This window comes from Talpa europaea (assembly GCF_964194135.1).
Source record: "Talpa europaea genome assembly, chromosome: 2".
In the NCBI taxonomy this organism is placed as follows: domain Eukaryota; kingdom Metazoa; phylum Chordata; class Mammalia; order Eulipotyphla; family Talpidae; genus Talpa; species Talpa europaea.
In genome coordinates, this window is record NC_140068.1 from 3,796,695 (window position 1) to 3,814,373 (window position 17,679).

The window sequence follows — 17,679 nt, forward strand, 5'->3', positions numbered from 1 at the left end:
AGAATAAATAAATCTTTGAGATTACACATTATTGACTTGGAGGGCCTCCAAAAACTGCTGGCAACTGCTAAGGGAGAAAGAAACTTGGGTTAGAAATGAAGAGACTTTCTCCAATAGCAACTTTGCTACTAACCGACCATGGAACCATCAAGAAGTCACACAATTTGCTCAAATTTCTATCCTTCCAATTAACACTCTATAGTTTCAGGAAAAGATTCGGGAAATTTTTAATTCTGACCTGGGAAAGTGTGTACTGGAAAGATGAAGAATGGGAAGGGGAATTTAAGTTCAAATTCAAAATTAAGCTCAATTCCTGTGCACAACATCACATAAATCGCAGGGGTTCTCCCCACACTGCATCCACACCTAAGGAACCAAGCCCAGGGAGAGCTGGCAGTGAGGTACCTTGAGCTGCTGCAAAGCCTTGGCAATGACAGGCTGACTGGAGGTCTGCTCCTGGCGCAGGGTCATGAGCCCCTCAATGGACTGCTGGAAGGCCTTTCTCTGACTGGTGAGGTGGGCCGACTGCATGACAACCAGTAAAAGGTTTTCCACCTGGGCAGAAAATCAAGCACAGGGCTTAAAAAACAGACCCAGTTACTGTTCCCCTTCTAATTCAACCCCCAGCCTAAAATCAAAGTCAGTCTCAGGGCTACCTGACGGGAAAGCAGTTGGCCAGCACAGGGGCTCCCACCGAGCAGCGCGCCATGGCGGGCACGTCCAGTCCTCAGTGTCGTGGTCAGAATCTCACAGGATGGGGTGGGCAAGGTGTCTTTGAGACATCCTAGAACCTCCAGTAACTCAGCACCCCTGTGCAGTGTGTGGGCATGCATGTGTGCGAGGGGGAAGCTAGGAGTAAGGGTGGGACGAGATGAAGGACCTTGAGTGAAATAATAAGAAATCAAGACTGTATTATTTTTTAAGTGAGAGTCACTGCAGTATTTGGAATGCGATCTGGGCTAGAAATTATGATCGTGGGAGAACCAGAAGAAACAAGCAAACACAGCACTGAACTGGAGGAGAGAAGGGGAGGCCTAAAGCAGGGAAGCCACAACGGACACCGCAGTGGTCCAGGAAGGGGATGAGGGGCTCTGAGTGTGGCAGTGGTTCTGGGAGGCAGGAAAACGGTCATTTGCTTGAAGCGCTTCGGGCTTGCTAGGCCTAGTGGTTAACAGAAAGGGCAGAGGCTGAATGTACACAGCCGTATTCTGAATAGCTAAGTGGACAGGGCACCGCTCCTGAGACAGGGAATACAAGTCAAAGGACAGATCTGTAGAGCTGGGTGACACTCAGCCCATCAGGCTAAGTTTGAGGGGCCTGGGGACACTCAGAAAACAGGGGGAGGCCTTACAGCCTTCGTTCATGAGCTACATAAAGTGCCACAAATCTCCAGGGGTGTGGGGAGTAGGCGTAGTCTTTATTACAAAGATGAACTCTACAGCCAGTGAACTAGGGTGCTTGGATAACCGGGATTTCTGGAACTACAAATCAAATGGGTATGAGAATTCCCTTGAGATCATGGGTATAGAGACCTAACGACATAGCTCAACTGGGAGAAGATAGAAAGGAAGTATTTCAAGTACTCCAGGGTAACTTAACAAACATAGAATTAATGGGATAGTGAGGGCAAGTTAGGTGGCAGTGTAACCTATTAAAATACGGAGGCCTGTTTTTGGGAAGGAGACACTCAGATGCCTCGACAGCTAAACTAATCATTCGCAAGTCACCAGTAACTCATTTTGCCTGAAGGTATTTTAAGTGATGTTACTTCTAGGCAGGGTGTGGGAGCCAGGAGGGAGACACACCTGCATACTCCTCAGAGTATCCACCGTCTCCACCTGAGGCACAATTTTCACCAGATGAGCGTTCCACGCGGCCCAGCTGTCATCCGAGTCCCGTGCACGGTCACTGTGCTTGGTCAGAAGTAGGTAGGCATCAATGAGTACGTCATCTGAATCTTTTGAGCAGTCCTTGCCGGCAGCTGCATTGAGTAATTGCAAAATAATACTCTTCTCCTCAGCAAGAATGTCTGGGACAAACACGTGCAAGTTTTCCAAGCCAGGAATCTGTACCTGGAAAAGAAACAATCCAAAACCTTAAATTAAGGAATGTCATACATTGCAGAAATGTCACTTACAAAAACTTGGGAAAGACAAGCAGGTGTGGGGAAGGAGGTGTGGGAATGGCATTGGGGGACTGATATGGGAAAGCGTGGAGCTCAGCTTGGTGAGGTGGGAGCAGAGAGAGTGTGGACATGGAGAAGCCTTGCAAAGTTTCTCCACGTCCAGGGCACCTTCCAACTGCTTCATCTTCAACACCATAGAAAATACCCTCCAGGGGAGGAATGCCAGGCTGAAACATTCTGTCACTGCTATTTTGTGAAGCCCGTATGACTTGATTCAGGCAAAGTGTTAATACCGCTTCATCAGTTAATCTTGGTGGGGTATCATAAAGCCCTGCTGGAGATTCAACATGGAATACAAGTTGATTATGTTGTGCAAATCACACACACAGTGTGTGGGTGGGACATAACTGTGGACTTGGAATAAAATCTCCAGTAACCACTTCATACACAGACTCTAAAAGCACCAAATCTGAACAACTTTGATGGGAACAAAGATGGTGACTGAAAAAGTGGCTCCAGTGATGAGCAAGACACTGATGTCAGAAGTTCATGTAAAAAGTTTGAATCATTTCAGGAAACGTATATAAAAGACAAAGCAACTATTTAAAATCAATGTATTTTATGTAAATGATTTTAAATATATATGCAATTTAACAACTTAAATAGTATGAGTAAATATTTGATTATTTTTTATGTAGTCTTAAAATAAAATAAGTTAGTAAGCATGAAAAATTTTGTTTTTCCCTATTATTTCATTGGGAAATTATGAGAGTCTTACATCTGTGGTCAGTGTGTGTTGTATGACTTCGTATGACCTGCAAAGTCTCAAGTATTTACTTTCTATGCTATTAAGAAGTTTGCCTGTTTTAGAGGAAAGGCATGATCTTTCCACCACACCCTCTTCCTTCAGTCTTTACCTTAACATACTGTTTTGACTTCAGAACATCCAGCAGCTCTCTCAGTGGGGCTGAAAGGGTGAACTCGGCTGCTATTTCCAGGTCCTAGGATGACAGTTACAAAGAAACTTCCTTAGGTCTGCTTTTCAGAAAGTAAGATGAGAAACAACAATGTAATCAGGACTGCTCTCTCGCTCGCTCACTCACTCACTCACTCACCCACTCACCCACTCACCTTTCTCAACATTTTAGCAAATCCAAGGGCTTTCGAGGCTCTTTCCCTGGCCTCGTGGAAGAGCTCCTTCAGTGCTCGACTAATCTCAATAACAGATCTCCTGCAGGGTGGATTGAAACCCAATTAGAATACATTAGGGAAGATCAAGAAATAGGTAACAATTTGAAGCAAATTCAAAATCACATTAATAAAGCTTGAAGATTTTATAATGGAAGTTATCATTGAGAACTTATTCAAATTAAATTTAAAATATTGCTCCCCAATTTCCTAGAAAGTAGTTGTAGTCTTCAAAGTAGGTCACATTTAATAACTTTCAAATAACTAGCTTCATTTTCTAAAGATTTCATAATAATAATGTCTTGAGTTTTAGATAAATTCTTGATTGCAGCTGATAATCTAATTAAAAAGAAAAACAGACAGTAGTGGGTGGATAAATATGCTTCCAAAACACTGTCTTATGTAGTGCCTGCCAGTTTTCCTGGGGTAAATGCTGCCATCAGACTGACTGCAAACTTCCAGCAGACACAGGAGAACAATGTGGGGAGACATGCACGTGGCTGCCCCGCATACTTGGGGCACGCGCCCTCTTCCTAGATCTATCCCAAATGAGCAAGCGGGGCGTCTCATTGGCCATCTTAGTGTTTCACCTTCTGGGACTGTCAGTTTCTGCAACAGCAAGATCATCTACAAACTGATTCATTCTGTTATGCTGATGAGCATTTTTCCAGGTGAGAAAAATCTTGGTGGCAAGTTCTTCCTTTATCCTGGTGCAAAGACACTTTTAGGTGTTCTGATACACCAAACGCACTTTCCACCACATTCTGGATGGTGAAAGAGAATGCTTTGGCTCAGAGGGCGGGTCCATCAGGGCGCTCCCTGATACTCTCTAAGCCCTGCTAACAGCCCCCAGAAGCTGGTGACTAGGCCTGTGCCGCACACTGCAACATAACATGCTGCAGCTGAGCACTGTCTGCAGACTGGAGGAAGCGCAGTAGGTGAGCAACAAGTGCTGTCGTGAACTTCAGTTTTGAAGTTCAACAGACGTGTAAGTTCAGCATAAAAGCCGTAAAATACAGCAAATGTCAAGTGCATGCAGAAAGGGCCGGCTGCGGAGTCTCTAAGGATGGCGACAAGCACTCAGACACCCTAGACCTCACACACGAAGCCCTCCCTACTCATTTTCAGTCAACTTAGCCTATGTCCCTCTTTTCAAAGACACCAGTCTTATTAGGCTAAGTAGGCTTTACGTGCACCTTTAAAGAAAATTTCACAGGAGTCACCCTGCTCTGCGGCCGGTGGGGGGGGGGGGGTGCTGGGGGGTGGGCGGGTGGGGAGAAAAAAAAATTTCACACGAAAGCTTAACTAGGAGATCAGGTGAAAATACAACACTGACACACCCCTGAGAGTCTACTGCCCAGTTTCTTGAAGCCCACCCCAACTTGGTGTAACAAGGCTCATTTCAGGGCCACTGTTGGGGGAGAGCTCCAGGAAGGGAGAAACAGGTAGGGCAGAAAAGGTATTGCAACCTGATTTCGTCTGAAGCGCTACTATCATCAGCGCTGGTCCAGAAGTCAGCACAGCTCTCCTGTAAGCCAGACTCCAGGAAGCTTCCTGTGGACTTCAGCAGCATTCCTGCGATGTCGCTGGCAGAACAGAATTAACATGGGTAAATCAGAGAAGAAAAACTGTCCTCATTGATTCTAATTCTTGAATGAGAAATTGAAAGGTTCAGCTATTATTTATGAACTAAAACTAAAAATGAAACAATGACAGTGAGAATATTTTCTTTTAATATAAATCATGATTAATGTGAGAAGTTCTTGATCACAGCATGTATCTATCTTTGCTGTATTACTACAGTTTTTTGTTATAAACCTTAACATCTTACATTACATCCATAGTAGCTACGGAATTATGACAGATTCAAAAATGGTATAAAATGACCTCAAATATACATCTGTGAGATATTTTTTAAAGGCTTAATAAACTAAATGACAGCACAAAAAAAAAAAACAAAAAACAAAGTGAATTCCTTAAATGGAACTATCTCTAATTTTTTTGCTCACAATGAGCTTTTTATTAGTTAATAACCTGAAATACTTTGTAGAGCTGATGCTTCTTGTCAAGTATACAATCGAGAGACCAGGTTTAAAATGCAAACCCAAGTGTGTAAATGAGTCTAAATGAGCACAGTAAAAATGCTGCCGCAGCGCCCGGGCCTCTGCGTGGCTCAGGGAGTCTGCGGTCCAGTAAACGCAGGCGTGGCAGAGGCACAGGGAGGGGAGCGGTCAGAGGAGAAGGAGCAAACCCAGCTCCGGGCTCGGTGTCCGAGCGGAGAGCCCCGCAAGGGCCCTGCAGGCGACGGAGGATCTCAGCAAGCAGAGCACAGTGAGAAGAGGGGTCTGTCGGGAAAGGAGTGGGGGAGGAAGGAGGAGGAAGATGATCAGAAGTCACGAAGCCGCGCTAATGGAGCCTGGTGTGTGAAAAGGAAACTGTCCACTCTGAAAGGAGCAGGAGGCCGGTGGAGCAGGATCAGGAAAGTAAACGGGCCACAGTCTCGGCTGTCACACTGTCCGATCCTCAAGTGGTGGGAAAAGAGGATGGGCTCGAAGTCTAACCAAGGGGGAAAGTGGCTGACGTAGAAACACGCTTTCAAGAACAGCTGCGGACAGGGAGAGCCAGGACAGATTTATTCCACAAACGATGAGCAGTCATGGACAAAACACAAAAACCCCTCCAGTGAAGAGAGAAAAAACTATAAAAGGGAAAATACACAGTGTATCAGATATTGGCACATGCTATTCAGAGAAATAAAACAGGGAAGAAAGCTAAGGAGACCTGAAAATAGGAATTTCAATTTTAAATACAAAGAAGGCGATGTGGACAAAGTGAGGAGTAAGGCCCGGCAGAGACTGCAAGGCGAGCAGGCCCAGCAGAGGAAACAGCAAGTACAAAGGAAGCAGCATGCACAAAGCCAGCAAAGTAAATGCCCAGCCTGGATAAAAAAGTCAGGCAGCCACTGTGGCTACAGAGTGAACACGGGAGAGCCCAGCAGCAGGGGAGGACAAAGATTTACTGAACAGGCAGACTGCGGTGGGCCTCACAGGCCCCTTCCACTGAGGAAGAAGGTGAGCCAGAGGACTACCTGCAGCGGCGGAGAAAGTGGCCTGAAGCACAGCCTCACGAGGTTCTCTGGCTCTATGGGAACATGAGAGGGACAAAGGGCAGAGCAGAGAAACGACTTGGAAGTTTTCTCCTCTGCTACAGGAGAAGAAGGAAACAGCCTGGAAGAGCAGCAATGTACAGTGGCAGGCGGAGTGAGGTTCTGGATGCACCCTGAGGAGACAGACGAATGGATCGGGGAGGTGAGAGAGAAAGGCCGAGTGTAATGGGAAGCACAGCATGGGAAGAAGGCCTGACAGGACGGGCAGCCCCGCACAGGGAGGAAGCTCGCAGAGCTCCTGGAAGAAGGCGAAGGCGACCGCACGCAGAGCTGAAGGACAGCGAAGACAAAGGCCTGGCAGGAGGAAATGAGGCTACAGTAAATTATGTGACATGAATTTACATGAAACTAAACAGCCAGCTTTAAAAACAATTCGTTCAACAAAGCTGCACAGTCTAGAAGCAGAAAATGCCGAGAGAGAGATGGCGGGTGGAGCGCGGCGATGGCAAGGGGGGACGTCTGGGGACGGGGAGGATGGCCCGGAGGACTGGCAGTCAGGAGCCAAGAGCAAGCCCTGTCACTCAGAAGAAAGACAAAGACGACATGAAGAGCTGGTGTCAGAGCAGAAAAGCGACCAGATTCAGAGGTCCAGGGTGCGGAACAGAGGCGGTGGGCCTAAGAGGGAGTTTAAGTTGGAGAAATCTACGGACGCGCTGAATCCCACAGAATGCACCCCAGGGAGGGGAGCTGAGGACAGAATGGAATGGCTGCCGGGCAGGCGAGGACAGGCGCACCAAGGGAGAGAAGCAGAGTCGGGGCCAGGAGGACGCTGGGGTCAGCCGCAGGTGTGGCCCCAGCAAAGGCCGTGAGGCGCACCCTCAGTCAAAGTCCATGTCCTCCAGGACGGCAGCCCCGTCCCCTGCCCCCGCCGCCCGGCCCTGCTCCCCTTGCATGCCTAGGCGCCCCATGCATACCCAGAGCAGGGCTGTGGTGTCACTTTCCCGAAATGCTCTCAGTGGAGATGCACGTCCCTCATAGTGCGAACGGCCACACCAACGCACAGGCCCTGCGTCTATTCTCAGAAGTCTTACACATGCCTCCTTTTCATGTAACCAAGAGGGTTTACTCCAAAGCAGACATTAAAACTGACATTTTGAGGGATCATGTTTTGTTTTGGAGCATCCTGTGTACTGCGGGAGGTTTAGTTCGCAGCATCCCCAGCCTCTTCTCACCGCATGCCAGTTGTACCCCCAGTCGCCAGTACCCCCAATCAAAACTTCCCGGATGTTGCCACTTATCCCAGGGGCGGGTCACCTCTGGTGGGGAAGCAGCACCTAAGGTCACAAAACTTGAAGAGGGACCCCACAGACGAGCACGACCGTCACTGTCGCGTCTGCAGACATCCAGACGTGCACAGAGAGGAAGCAGGCAGACTCGGGAGCACGAGGGTTCCTACCAGAAAAGCTTTCCAGCCTGAGCTTCTCCGCCCCGGATGTAATGGGTTATTTCTTTGGTGAAATTCCATTCTTCTTCTAACAGATTTTTTAAACTATGGGATGCTTGAGGTAATTGCTGTAGCATTTGGATCCAGCTTCTCATGTAATCAAAATATACCTTAAAATACAAAATGTAAAGGGAGATATTTGAGAACAGAATTCAGCACCTCACAACATTCGCCTCTATTAAGGTGAGAGCTAGAGATCAGAAGGGCGGGTGAAGAGGGGCTGCGAGGCCTCTGCGAGGACTTTCCTGACACGGCTTCATCAGCTCCTCGGCCACGTGACATACGATCCACACACCCTACGGTCTCCTCGAATTGCCAAGAAAATAACAAAACGTTCACAATGCACAGGAAAGTACAATTAGGAAATAAAAATAGCACCTAGAAATTCTCCTCACTAGTATTTTTGTGAACATTATTCCTTTCGTAGATTGGGATCTTTACTTGCTTCGTTGCCTGCTTCACTTCAGACTGTACCTCACACGCAGAGAGGAGGAAACACACACATGCTTCCCCACCATCCCTCCCTGACATCCAGACGTTTGTGGTACAAGTTTTTAAAGGTTAATACCAATAAATTATGACCTTGAGCCAAAATACCTAATTCTCCTGAAGTGGGTGACGCCCACAACAGGTCCTGTTACACAGCTTCCCCGTCCCCAGGCTCCTCTTCCCCACGTGCACAGCCTCCCTGCGGCCCCCGCTGCCTCCCTCGGAACCACCGAGCCTTGCTCTGCCTTCTAACGCCACGGTGGCACCTGATGCCAGCTACACCCCCTATGCCCCCACTCCCACCCTGGCTTAACTGCAAGGATGGTCAGTCGTGAATTTCTGCTGAGCCACCAGGTGCCTCTGAGCTCCAGGAGTCACTCTCAGTGGGCACACGCGGGGTCTCTATTTCAAGAAAACTGTGCTCCACTGTATTTCTGGATGCTTCTGGGTGCTCCAGCTCCCAGGCTGTGTTGAGGGGTGAAGCTGCAGTCCTGGGACCACTACAAACAAGGCCGCTGTGGGGCCCACAGTGCAGTGGGTAGGCGCGGCTGTCACCTGAGTCGCTGGAGCAGTAGGCCAGCACCTCCTTCCACTTCCAGGAGCGGGTGGGCGCCTTCATCTCCGCAGGACGGTCTCTCCTGCAGCCCTCTCACTCTACCAGGGGCTGCTCCCGCCCCCACTGCTCCTTGAAACCACAGCTCTCAGTCATACTTAAAACCAAGACAAAGCCTGCGCCCAGAAGGCTGCATCCCTGGGCCCTGCCTGCACCCCGCACTCTCACCTTCCTCTCACTGCGCATCAATCCCCTGGGCAGGCCCTGGATGGGAGGGACCTTCCTCTTTCCTCTGCACAATCACAGCCCCCCAGTATCTGGCGTGTGCCATTTCTGGCAATATTGCTCTCACTTTCCTTCTCCATAAAACCAAAAGCTTGAGATTTCTCCATTTTCCTCAAGCTGCCAAGGTCTCTCCAAACCCACTCTCAAAGTGCACTCACCCCCCTTGACAAGAGCAGAAGGCAGCAGTGGTATAGAACCCCTCACCTTCCTGAGATCTGAGTGCAAACCTACACAGCCGCCCTCTGCCCCTCCTCAACAGGGGGCGCTAGCAGGCCCGAGGTTCACCTTAGCCTCACTCCTTTTTCTCAGACACACAACAGAGTGTTCCCACCTCTTTTCCTTAACAAAATCCTCCCAAAGGCTTCCCTGGAAGCCCTCTCCTGCCTCCTACGTTTAGGCCACGCTGACCCACAGGCACCACACTCTTGTCGCCTACTGGCCTGCTAGACCCACTCCGCCCTCAGCTGTACCCGAGGCCCCTTATGCTGTCTGGAAGCTCGGCTCCCCCCAGACTCCGCACCTGCTGCCTTCTCTGTCAGAATGTGTTTCTTTCCATCTCTCTCTTTTTTTAATTAAAAAGAGGCTTAACAATATTCCAGCAAATGTCACCCAAAATGAACAAATGTTAATATTTGCTTTGAATATTTTTTCCATAAGAAATAACTCAGCACAAGGGCAATCTCCCCTTTGTTTCTTCACTTCTCTTTCCTCCTTCCTCAGAGGCAACAACTACGAATGGAATGTCTTTTCATTTAGCTGCATTTGAAGACAATCTGTTATTTTTTAAATTACAACATACAGCACTGTCTTGTATGGTTCTGAAGGTCTCACACAAACCGGACTGTGACACACATATCGAGGTTCAGGAACACCGCGGGCGCCCCGTCCTCACTGCCGACCACCTCAGGTCTCACCGCCCACACAGAGACCCGCGGGCCTGCGCAGCGCGTGTTCTAGCTTATGATGACCAGCAGCCCTCCCGTCTCTCTGAACTCCCAGCGGGGCTGATGCCGATCACCGCGTCTTCAGTACCTGGCATGACACCCGCGAGGCACACGGCAGACACCGGTAAAACCTGTGGGATGGAAAGGGGGCTCGCCTGCCCCTGTACCCTTTATTCTCGGACAGGAACCCTAACTGAGCACCCGCTGGTGTGTCTCCTTCAGCCTCCACAGCGTGTTCGTCCTTCTCACAGCGTCATTCCTTTCATAGTCTTTCACAGAGCTTCTTTAAATCTGCCTCCGTGTGTTCCCACACTATCTACATCACACTCACTGTTCGGGTACTTCTAAGGCCAGGGAAATGAGCCATCTCACCGAGATGTACCCTGGGGCATGTGTAAGTTGCTCGTTTTCAAGCCAGAAGAACGATGTCACACAGAGTGAAGATGCCCGCGTCCTGGGCACCTGCACCAGTAGGCGCTGTCACTGCGCTCCCCCCAGCCCCCACTCTCACTCCACAGTCCTGGGCCAGCAGGAGAAAGCACAAGCATGTCTCTGCTCCACCCTCCTGTCTGCACCTCCCGCGCCTCAGGTCAGGACCTCCAGGGACTCACCCCCGGCCCTTGGCTCTCCAAAGGGCTCTCCACCTCTGGATGTTGCAGCTCAGTTCCCTACCGGCGAGGCCCTGCACCTCCAAGGTTCCATGTACTCACAGCTTATCTCCACCTGCATCCGCCTACATTTTAAGGCAGATACCTATAGTAGTATTTTTAGGGGTAGAGGGTGAGAAGGATATGGTGGCCAATCTCCTCTTTTATTAAACATCTGAGTGTTTCTCCTTTCATTCCTTCCGCTGTTGCCGTGAGCCGCCCGGTGCGTAACTAGCAGCAAGCACACTGACCGCCCACCCAGAGACCACCCTCGCCTTCCTTCCTAAGAAAACACTGTTTAGCAGGTCTCAAAACACGCCCCTACCCTCATGAAGCACACTGAGGTGCACTTTAATTCTGGTTCCAGAAGTCCAGCTCTTCACCTGTCAAGAGTAGGGGGGAGAGCGGGACTCTCACGGTCACTGACAGCAACGCTGAAAGGAAACCCCAGCATCTTGGCTCTCAGCAGCTCCACGGGGCCCTGCGGTCTCGCAGGTGCAGCGGGGACACATCTCACCCACCCGGCCTCACCGTTCCAGCCTCACCGATGACACGACAAAAGGTGCGGCCTGTGCCTTTACAAGGCTGTCAAAGGCAGTCTGAAAAGCAAAGCCCATTTTGTCTTTTTAAATTTCTAGCTTAATCATTGTAGAGAGAGAAAAAAACCTGCTTACTGCTTCTCGCCATAACCTCTCAGTGATAATCGCTCTGCTGGTGGAAAGTGTCTCACAACGCAGCCACGTTTTACATATCCGGGCCTCTTACCAATTCTCCCCCAACAATCAGCAAATAATTTCACGCTCAACATTAATTCTTATAATATGCAGGCACCCTAAGGCAGGCTACAGTGAGTGCCAGCAAGGATGAAAGCATTCCAAGAACAATGTGCCTACAAGCACCATCCTTGTCTGTATTCTTTCACCAACCTGTCATATCACACAAGCATCTCTGCACACACGCTCATGAGCCTCACATGCATTCACGATACAACAGGACTCTACCAGCATCGGCAGACAAAGGAACTACGGTCATAGCCCCTGGGTGATGAGGCTTGCCATGTGATTAGGGAAACCTGAGGACAGAGAAGTGGTATATCATTAAGAATTAAACGGTTCCACTCTAATTGTAACTGCAGTAGGAATGCAGAGAAGGTACAGACGCACACTAAAGCTTCACGCTGTCAGATAAAAGCTGTCCAGAGAAATGGGCACGGGTACTGCCTCCGCCCAGGTCCCACCGGACTATGGTTTCTATGACCAGTATTAAATGCCCAGTCCTGAGAGGTCCCCGGGCTGCCAATTCCCAAAAGACGGCTGGCGGTGGACAGCTTGGTGGGAAGGACCAGGCTGTGGTGCTGTTTCGGGGCCATGCTGCTGGGCGTGAGCTCGCCTACAATTAAACAATAACGAGGGTCCATTTTATCAAAAATTCTAGCTTAACCATGGAGAGCTTTTTTAAATGTGGACTTAGGAGCAACAAATGTAATCTACTACAAGATGGGAATGACCACACTCTCAGACGGAGAGACAGCAGAGCAGCCCCTCACCATCAACATCTTGTGCAGGTCCTCCTGGAAGGCGTCGATGTTGCAGTCGGCCTCCTCCAGGTCCCGCGGGCCCTCGTGCAGCATGAACTGGTAATACTGCTTCATCAGCAGGCCGCCCTTCAGCACCTCCTTACACTCCCGTACCAGCTGCAAGACAAAGGCGGAGGCTGAGCCTCAAGCGTCCAGGCCAGAGGATCTGGCCACTCATGCACACTGAGTGAAATCCTCCAAAACTCTGAAAAAGGAAACCTGGCCTCTGGAAAGCCTGACATGCTTTCCAGATTCTTTTTCTGCTCATTTCACATAAATATCTCACCAGTCCCTGCTGACTAAGAACAAACCGGTGAAAATAAAAGTACTGAACATTCCAACATGAACACAAAAACTGACTTGCTAAAGTATATTCTAGAAATATTTTCTATGAAAAATAAATTCTGCAGAAAAAGCTCTACTTCCTATTAGCTGACATTACTAGACAAGGGATGCAGAGAAGAAGCCAATGAACCAGGTCATTTTTTGACCAAAAAGTAATAAAGCTTCAAACACACTTAGATACCACAGAGCATAGTAGTCTTTGTAATAATTCTGCATAGTTTACCTACTGTCATTTGTGACTCTTACCATCAAAAACTCAAAATCACATAAACAAACACATTAAAAATTAGTCTGATCAAGTTAGATGAAGTAAAAAACACAAAACAAAAAGTTGAGCAAAACTGCATTATGGGGATTCAGTAGCAATGCTGCAAAAAAGGGAATGACCTGCAAAAACCTTTCCCTCACTGCTGTGCTTCCACAATTCCAGTCCACAGGATGAGGGTACACAACTACAGAGACATCAGTTTAAAAAAAAAAATGTCTCAAGACGCAAAAGGAACCCCAGTACCACTACCGGGAAAGTAAACTGGTACAAACTTTCTAGAATCTACACTGTATGGTTAATTCCCTCTTATGTTTTATACTCAAGAAACAACCAGAGATGCAGAAAAAACTTTCCCTTTAACATGAGCAATGGCTAGAGTCAAATCTAATGAAAAGTGTTCTGTTGAGGTTATACAGACAGATGTTTCTGAAAAGACTGTCACTTAGGCGCTTCTAACAGAATCTTCGATGCTTTAGAGTGAAAAATTCTTTCCTTTTTACTGTAGTTAATCTAAATAATTTTTTCCCAAAATATTTTCACATAAGTGACTTTAATCCTCACCATAGCTGCATTAGCAAAAAGAAGTAAACGCCACCTTGTTTCACTAGGTTATATTCCTGAAGTGTCTGTTTTGTGGGACAGGGAAATATTTTACCCCAACTTCCTAATAACCGCTGCAGGAGGAGGACGAGTGAGAAGCACGGTCCAGGGGGCCAGCAGGACACCGCCAGGACGCGGCCACAGCCCTGGTCAGTGCCGGGAGTGCAGGCCCACTCCCAGCTCCACGGGTCACCTACTGGACATCTGACTAGACAAACTTGAGCCCCGTCTTGTACCTGTGCGCGGTCTGTCCTACCTCGACCGCACGCGCCCCGTGGGCTGCATCCTGTCCCTAGAGGTCAAGGGGCTGCTGGCCCGCCAATCCCCGAGGACGGACACGCACGGCTACAAAACCACACTTGTTTCCTTCAAAAATTCAAAATGCTTATGTTATCTATTGAATGCCAAGGTGGTAATGTTAGGGGGACCTGGTAAAAATGTTCATCTAAGACTGCATCTCAACATCCATATATTCGATCTTCATCACCATGGAAATGGTGGCAAAAAGTGAAAGGGGGGAATTGTTAGGGGGGAAAAGGCTGTCCTAAAGCTAATTCCATGCAGGCTTTGTGGACCCCACCCCCACCCCAGGCCAAAGCCAAAGACACTGGGAACTCCAAATCCCATCCCCACCAAAGGGAAGGTGGCTGGGACCTGAGGGTGGGGTTAAGCAGCCAGGTTGGTATAAAGGCAGACACGTGGGCTTTGGGGGGGGGGGTCTCCCCATTTTGGCTCCCCGCCAGCTCGCAGCATCCGGCCAGCTCTGAGAGTGACTTTGGGTTTCCAGGTCGGCGGATCGGGTAGGACGCATGAAAGACTTTATTTCCCTATTTTCTCCCTGAGTTGTACATTTTCCTTATTTCCTTTTCCCTTGTAAATAAACCTTTCATTAACCTTTTGTGTGTGTCTGTAGTGGAGTATTCATAAGTCTCTTTTAAGCGCGTGGGTGAGGACCCACAGCCAGGAACCCGTTCAAAATCGGGGCTGCCCTATAACAGCAACATAAAGCATCAATATAAACAGTATTCGGCACTCACTTTGCCTGGTGCCACTGCTTCCAGCCATCCTGTTACCCCTGGGGTACCAAACTCCCTAGAAAACCCATTCAAAATGACTAACAACTAAGAAAGGTGAAGCTGTCCTACTGTCTGAACCGATGACTGCCTAAAGCAAGCAAGTCCAAAGATCTCCCTTCTGTATGCACTGAAGACATTTACCCGACTACATGCAGCTGAAAAAATAACAAAAAATAAACTGCAAGATTCTAATCTAACAGTCTTCTAAGAAGACTTCTAGACTTCTAAGGGTCTAGTCTTCAAAGATGATTTTAGAACAAGGAAATGGATGGCAGAATGGTGGAAGAACAACCTTATCTTTGAGGACTTCAAGTAAAGAACATGTTACCTTACCCGAAAAAGAGCATCTTAAAAGCCCTAGCACACCCATTTTTCACTAACTGCAAACATATGCGGGAAAAATCCTCAGAATAAAAATTCTAAGTCTGTAGAACAACAATCACTAAATGTTCCTGAACAACCTTTGAAACAAACCTGCTTAATACTCAGAAGAGATGGTTCTCCCGCAGGCCTCTGTTCCAACCTCAGCTTGAGACACTCATGGATGACGTTGAGAAGGACTCGGCAGAGGACCAGGAAGGCGGGTTCGAATGAGGGTAAGTCCATGGCCTTCAGCTCTCCCCAGGACACAGTGCTGCACTTCTGTTCTGAGGAAGGTGGTGTCCTGGACAAGTGCACATAATCAGAACCCCACATAGGATCCGGGAATTCGGAAAACTGAAACAAAAATTCAACGGGGTAAGTGCACATAAGCGTGGGATAATTTCAAGATTGTAGTTATAACCGTCTTTCTCTACGATTTGCTGACAAAGCTGCGAAATCATAATTTTACAGGAAAAATAATCTTTAGACTAATTCAACATCTTCAACACAGACTTGAAAAGTTCTGAAAGGATCAGAAAAAACCGTAACAACTAAAACTGGAGTGCAACATTTTAATCAAGTATAATGGAGAAAGCGTCCTGAAATAATTTTTCAAATTCTATGTGTTCCCCTCTTACAGCTATTCCCATCACATCCCCTGTACTGTCCCCCCTCCACCTTTTGTAGCCCTCACATAACCTCATACCGACCAGTCATATTCAAAGGTTTTGCCTTCTTCCTGATTGAGAAATTGGGGGCAAGAATATTTGAAAATTGCAACTTTTTCCCAACTTAAACCAGCACTAGTCATAGCTGTTCTGCCTCCAAATAGCATTTATACCTGAATTCATTCAGGAAGCTTTTCATTGGTTTCCCCACTCATATTCTTTTATGGCCAAAACATTTTTTTTTGTATTTAAATTAATATATACTTTAGTTTCCCTATTAACAGGCATTTTTTAAAAATGATCATGGGTGATATCCGTGGTCAGGGTTAAGACATATTCGTTTAAAAGCTTTAGGCAATACAAATGCTTTCCTTTTCTGGTACAAAGAATAACGTAAGATTAAAAGTTTATTTAAAGTTCTTTCAGAACTTTCTATGATAAAATTCTACAGACTTTAGGCATTTCCAGCAGTTTCAGCCTGATGACCCACTTGCTGCAGGCTCACCAGGAAAAGACAATCCCAACTTCCCAACAACTACAAGACAACACTGTGTCAGACCTACACAGTTGCTGAGCAATTCCTGTTGGAGGTGTCCAGGGGTCAGCCTGGGTCTACAGAAAGAACAGACATTAAAAAAGCTACTGGGCACCTAAGAGGAAACAGTCGTTTCAACTAGGAGACCAGGGAGAAGAATCAGACAGCTGATAATGATCTAGTGCAGAGCTATAAAAACACTCCAATGCAAGACCTCACTAAAATCCTCTGGGGAAAAAAATACCAACAAGAAGATTTTTAAAACCAATCAAAAAAGACAGTGAAAAACAGAAAGGATGTTATCAAAACATGAATTAATAATTTAGAAATTAACTGCAGAAACTGTCACTATAATGCACAGCAAAAGGGAAAGGAATGGATCGAGCTAAAAAAGAAACACAGGGCTCTAACATAAGAATTAGCCTAAGCGCCAGAAAAAAACAGAAGAAGAAGATGGAAAACTTTCAAGTTATCGCTAGTGAAAGAGGAGGACAAATAATCATTGAGCAGAAAAGAACTCCAAGTACAATTCACTCACTACTTCTACAAACTACCTGAAAAAGTTAGTACCGGTCCACCAAAAGAAAACTGGGTCAAAATAAAAATCTTAAGATAAAGAAAAAGAGCGAAGGAAGGGAGAAGTCGTGAATCTAGTAGCACCTATACAGGTACACAGGACTCCACAGCATTTCTGTTATTTCACTTGGTGAGAAATGTAGCATTAAATGTGGTGTCATTTATCTATTTCTGATCAATTTGGCCAAAGTAGGAACACTCAATAATGTAGGAACATTAATAAAAATGCAACGTAATTACAATCCTGGTCCCAACGGCATCTGTATGGATTAATAAATTCATTACATAAAGTTCACGAAGAAGAAAATAATGGGCAAAAATAAATAGTCCAGAAATTTTTGAAAAGGATGAATGGGAATAACTGTCCGACGTGATAAACCTTACTAATAAACGTTTTTATTTAAAATAAAATAGAAAAGTAGGGCCGCGCTGTGAAGCTGTCCACAGTCTTTGCAGCGCCAGTTCGATCCCGGCCGGCCGGCGAGGGTCCCACATGGTGCAGCAGACCTCTCCTGTCTCCCCACTGCTCCCCTCAGCAGTGGATTTTGGTCCTTCTGCCTGCTCCGCTCCCCGCTCTGTCTCTAGTGGATTCTGTCACCTTCCCGCACCTCTGGCCTGTACCCCAGTGCTTGTATAAATAAATCTTTAAAGTACTGACATAGTAATAAACAGATCAACAGAACAAAGAAATATATCCAGGTATCTATCATAATTTAGTATATTAAAAAAGTAGGCAGCAGTTCAAAAAGTAGAAAGTAATGAATAATGATTATTACTTCATCCTCTATTTTACCTATCACAATTAGTTATTTTTTTAAATTATGTGGCTAT

At 47.0% G+C, this 17,679-nt stretch overlaps 1 protein-coding gene across 1 annotated transcript in view; it reads right to left on the bottom strand.

Moving 5' to 3' along the window:
- MAP3K4 (mitogen-activated protein kinase kinase kinase 4) overlaps positions 1–17,679 on the bottom strand; it is a gene marked incomplete at both ends in the record, with an annotated part of 89,281 nt that overhangs the window by 24,820 nt on the left and 46,782 nt on the right. The window contains 8 exons of the mRNA XM_084228792.1: positions 406–555; positions 1,806–2,072; positions 3,043–3,126; positions 3,257–3,356; positions 4,783–4,899; positions 7,876–8,033; positions 12,388–12,534; positions 15,181–15,423. Of these exons, the coding sequence (XP_084084918.1) occupies positions 406–555; positions 1,806–2,072; positions 3,043–3,126; positions 3,257–3,356; positions 4,783–4,899; positions 7,876–8,033; positions 12,388–12,534; positions 15,181–15,423 (1,266 nt within the window). The remainder of the gene's footprint in view (positions 1–405; positions 556–1,805; positions 2,073–3,042; positions 3,127–3,256; positions 3,357–4,782; positions 4,900–7,875; positions 8,034–12,387; positions 12,535–15,180; positions 15,424–17,679) is intronic.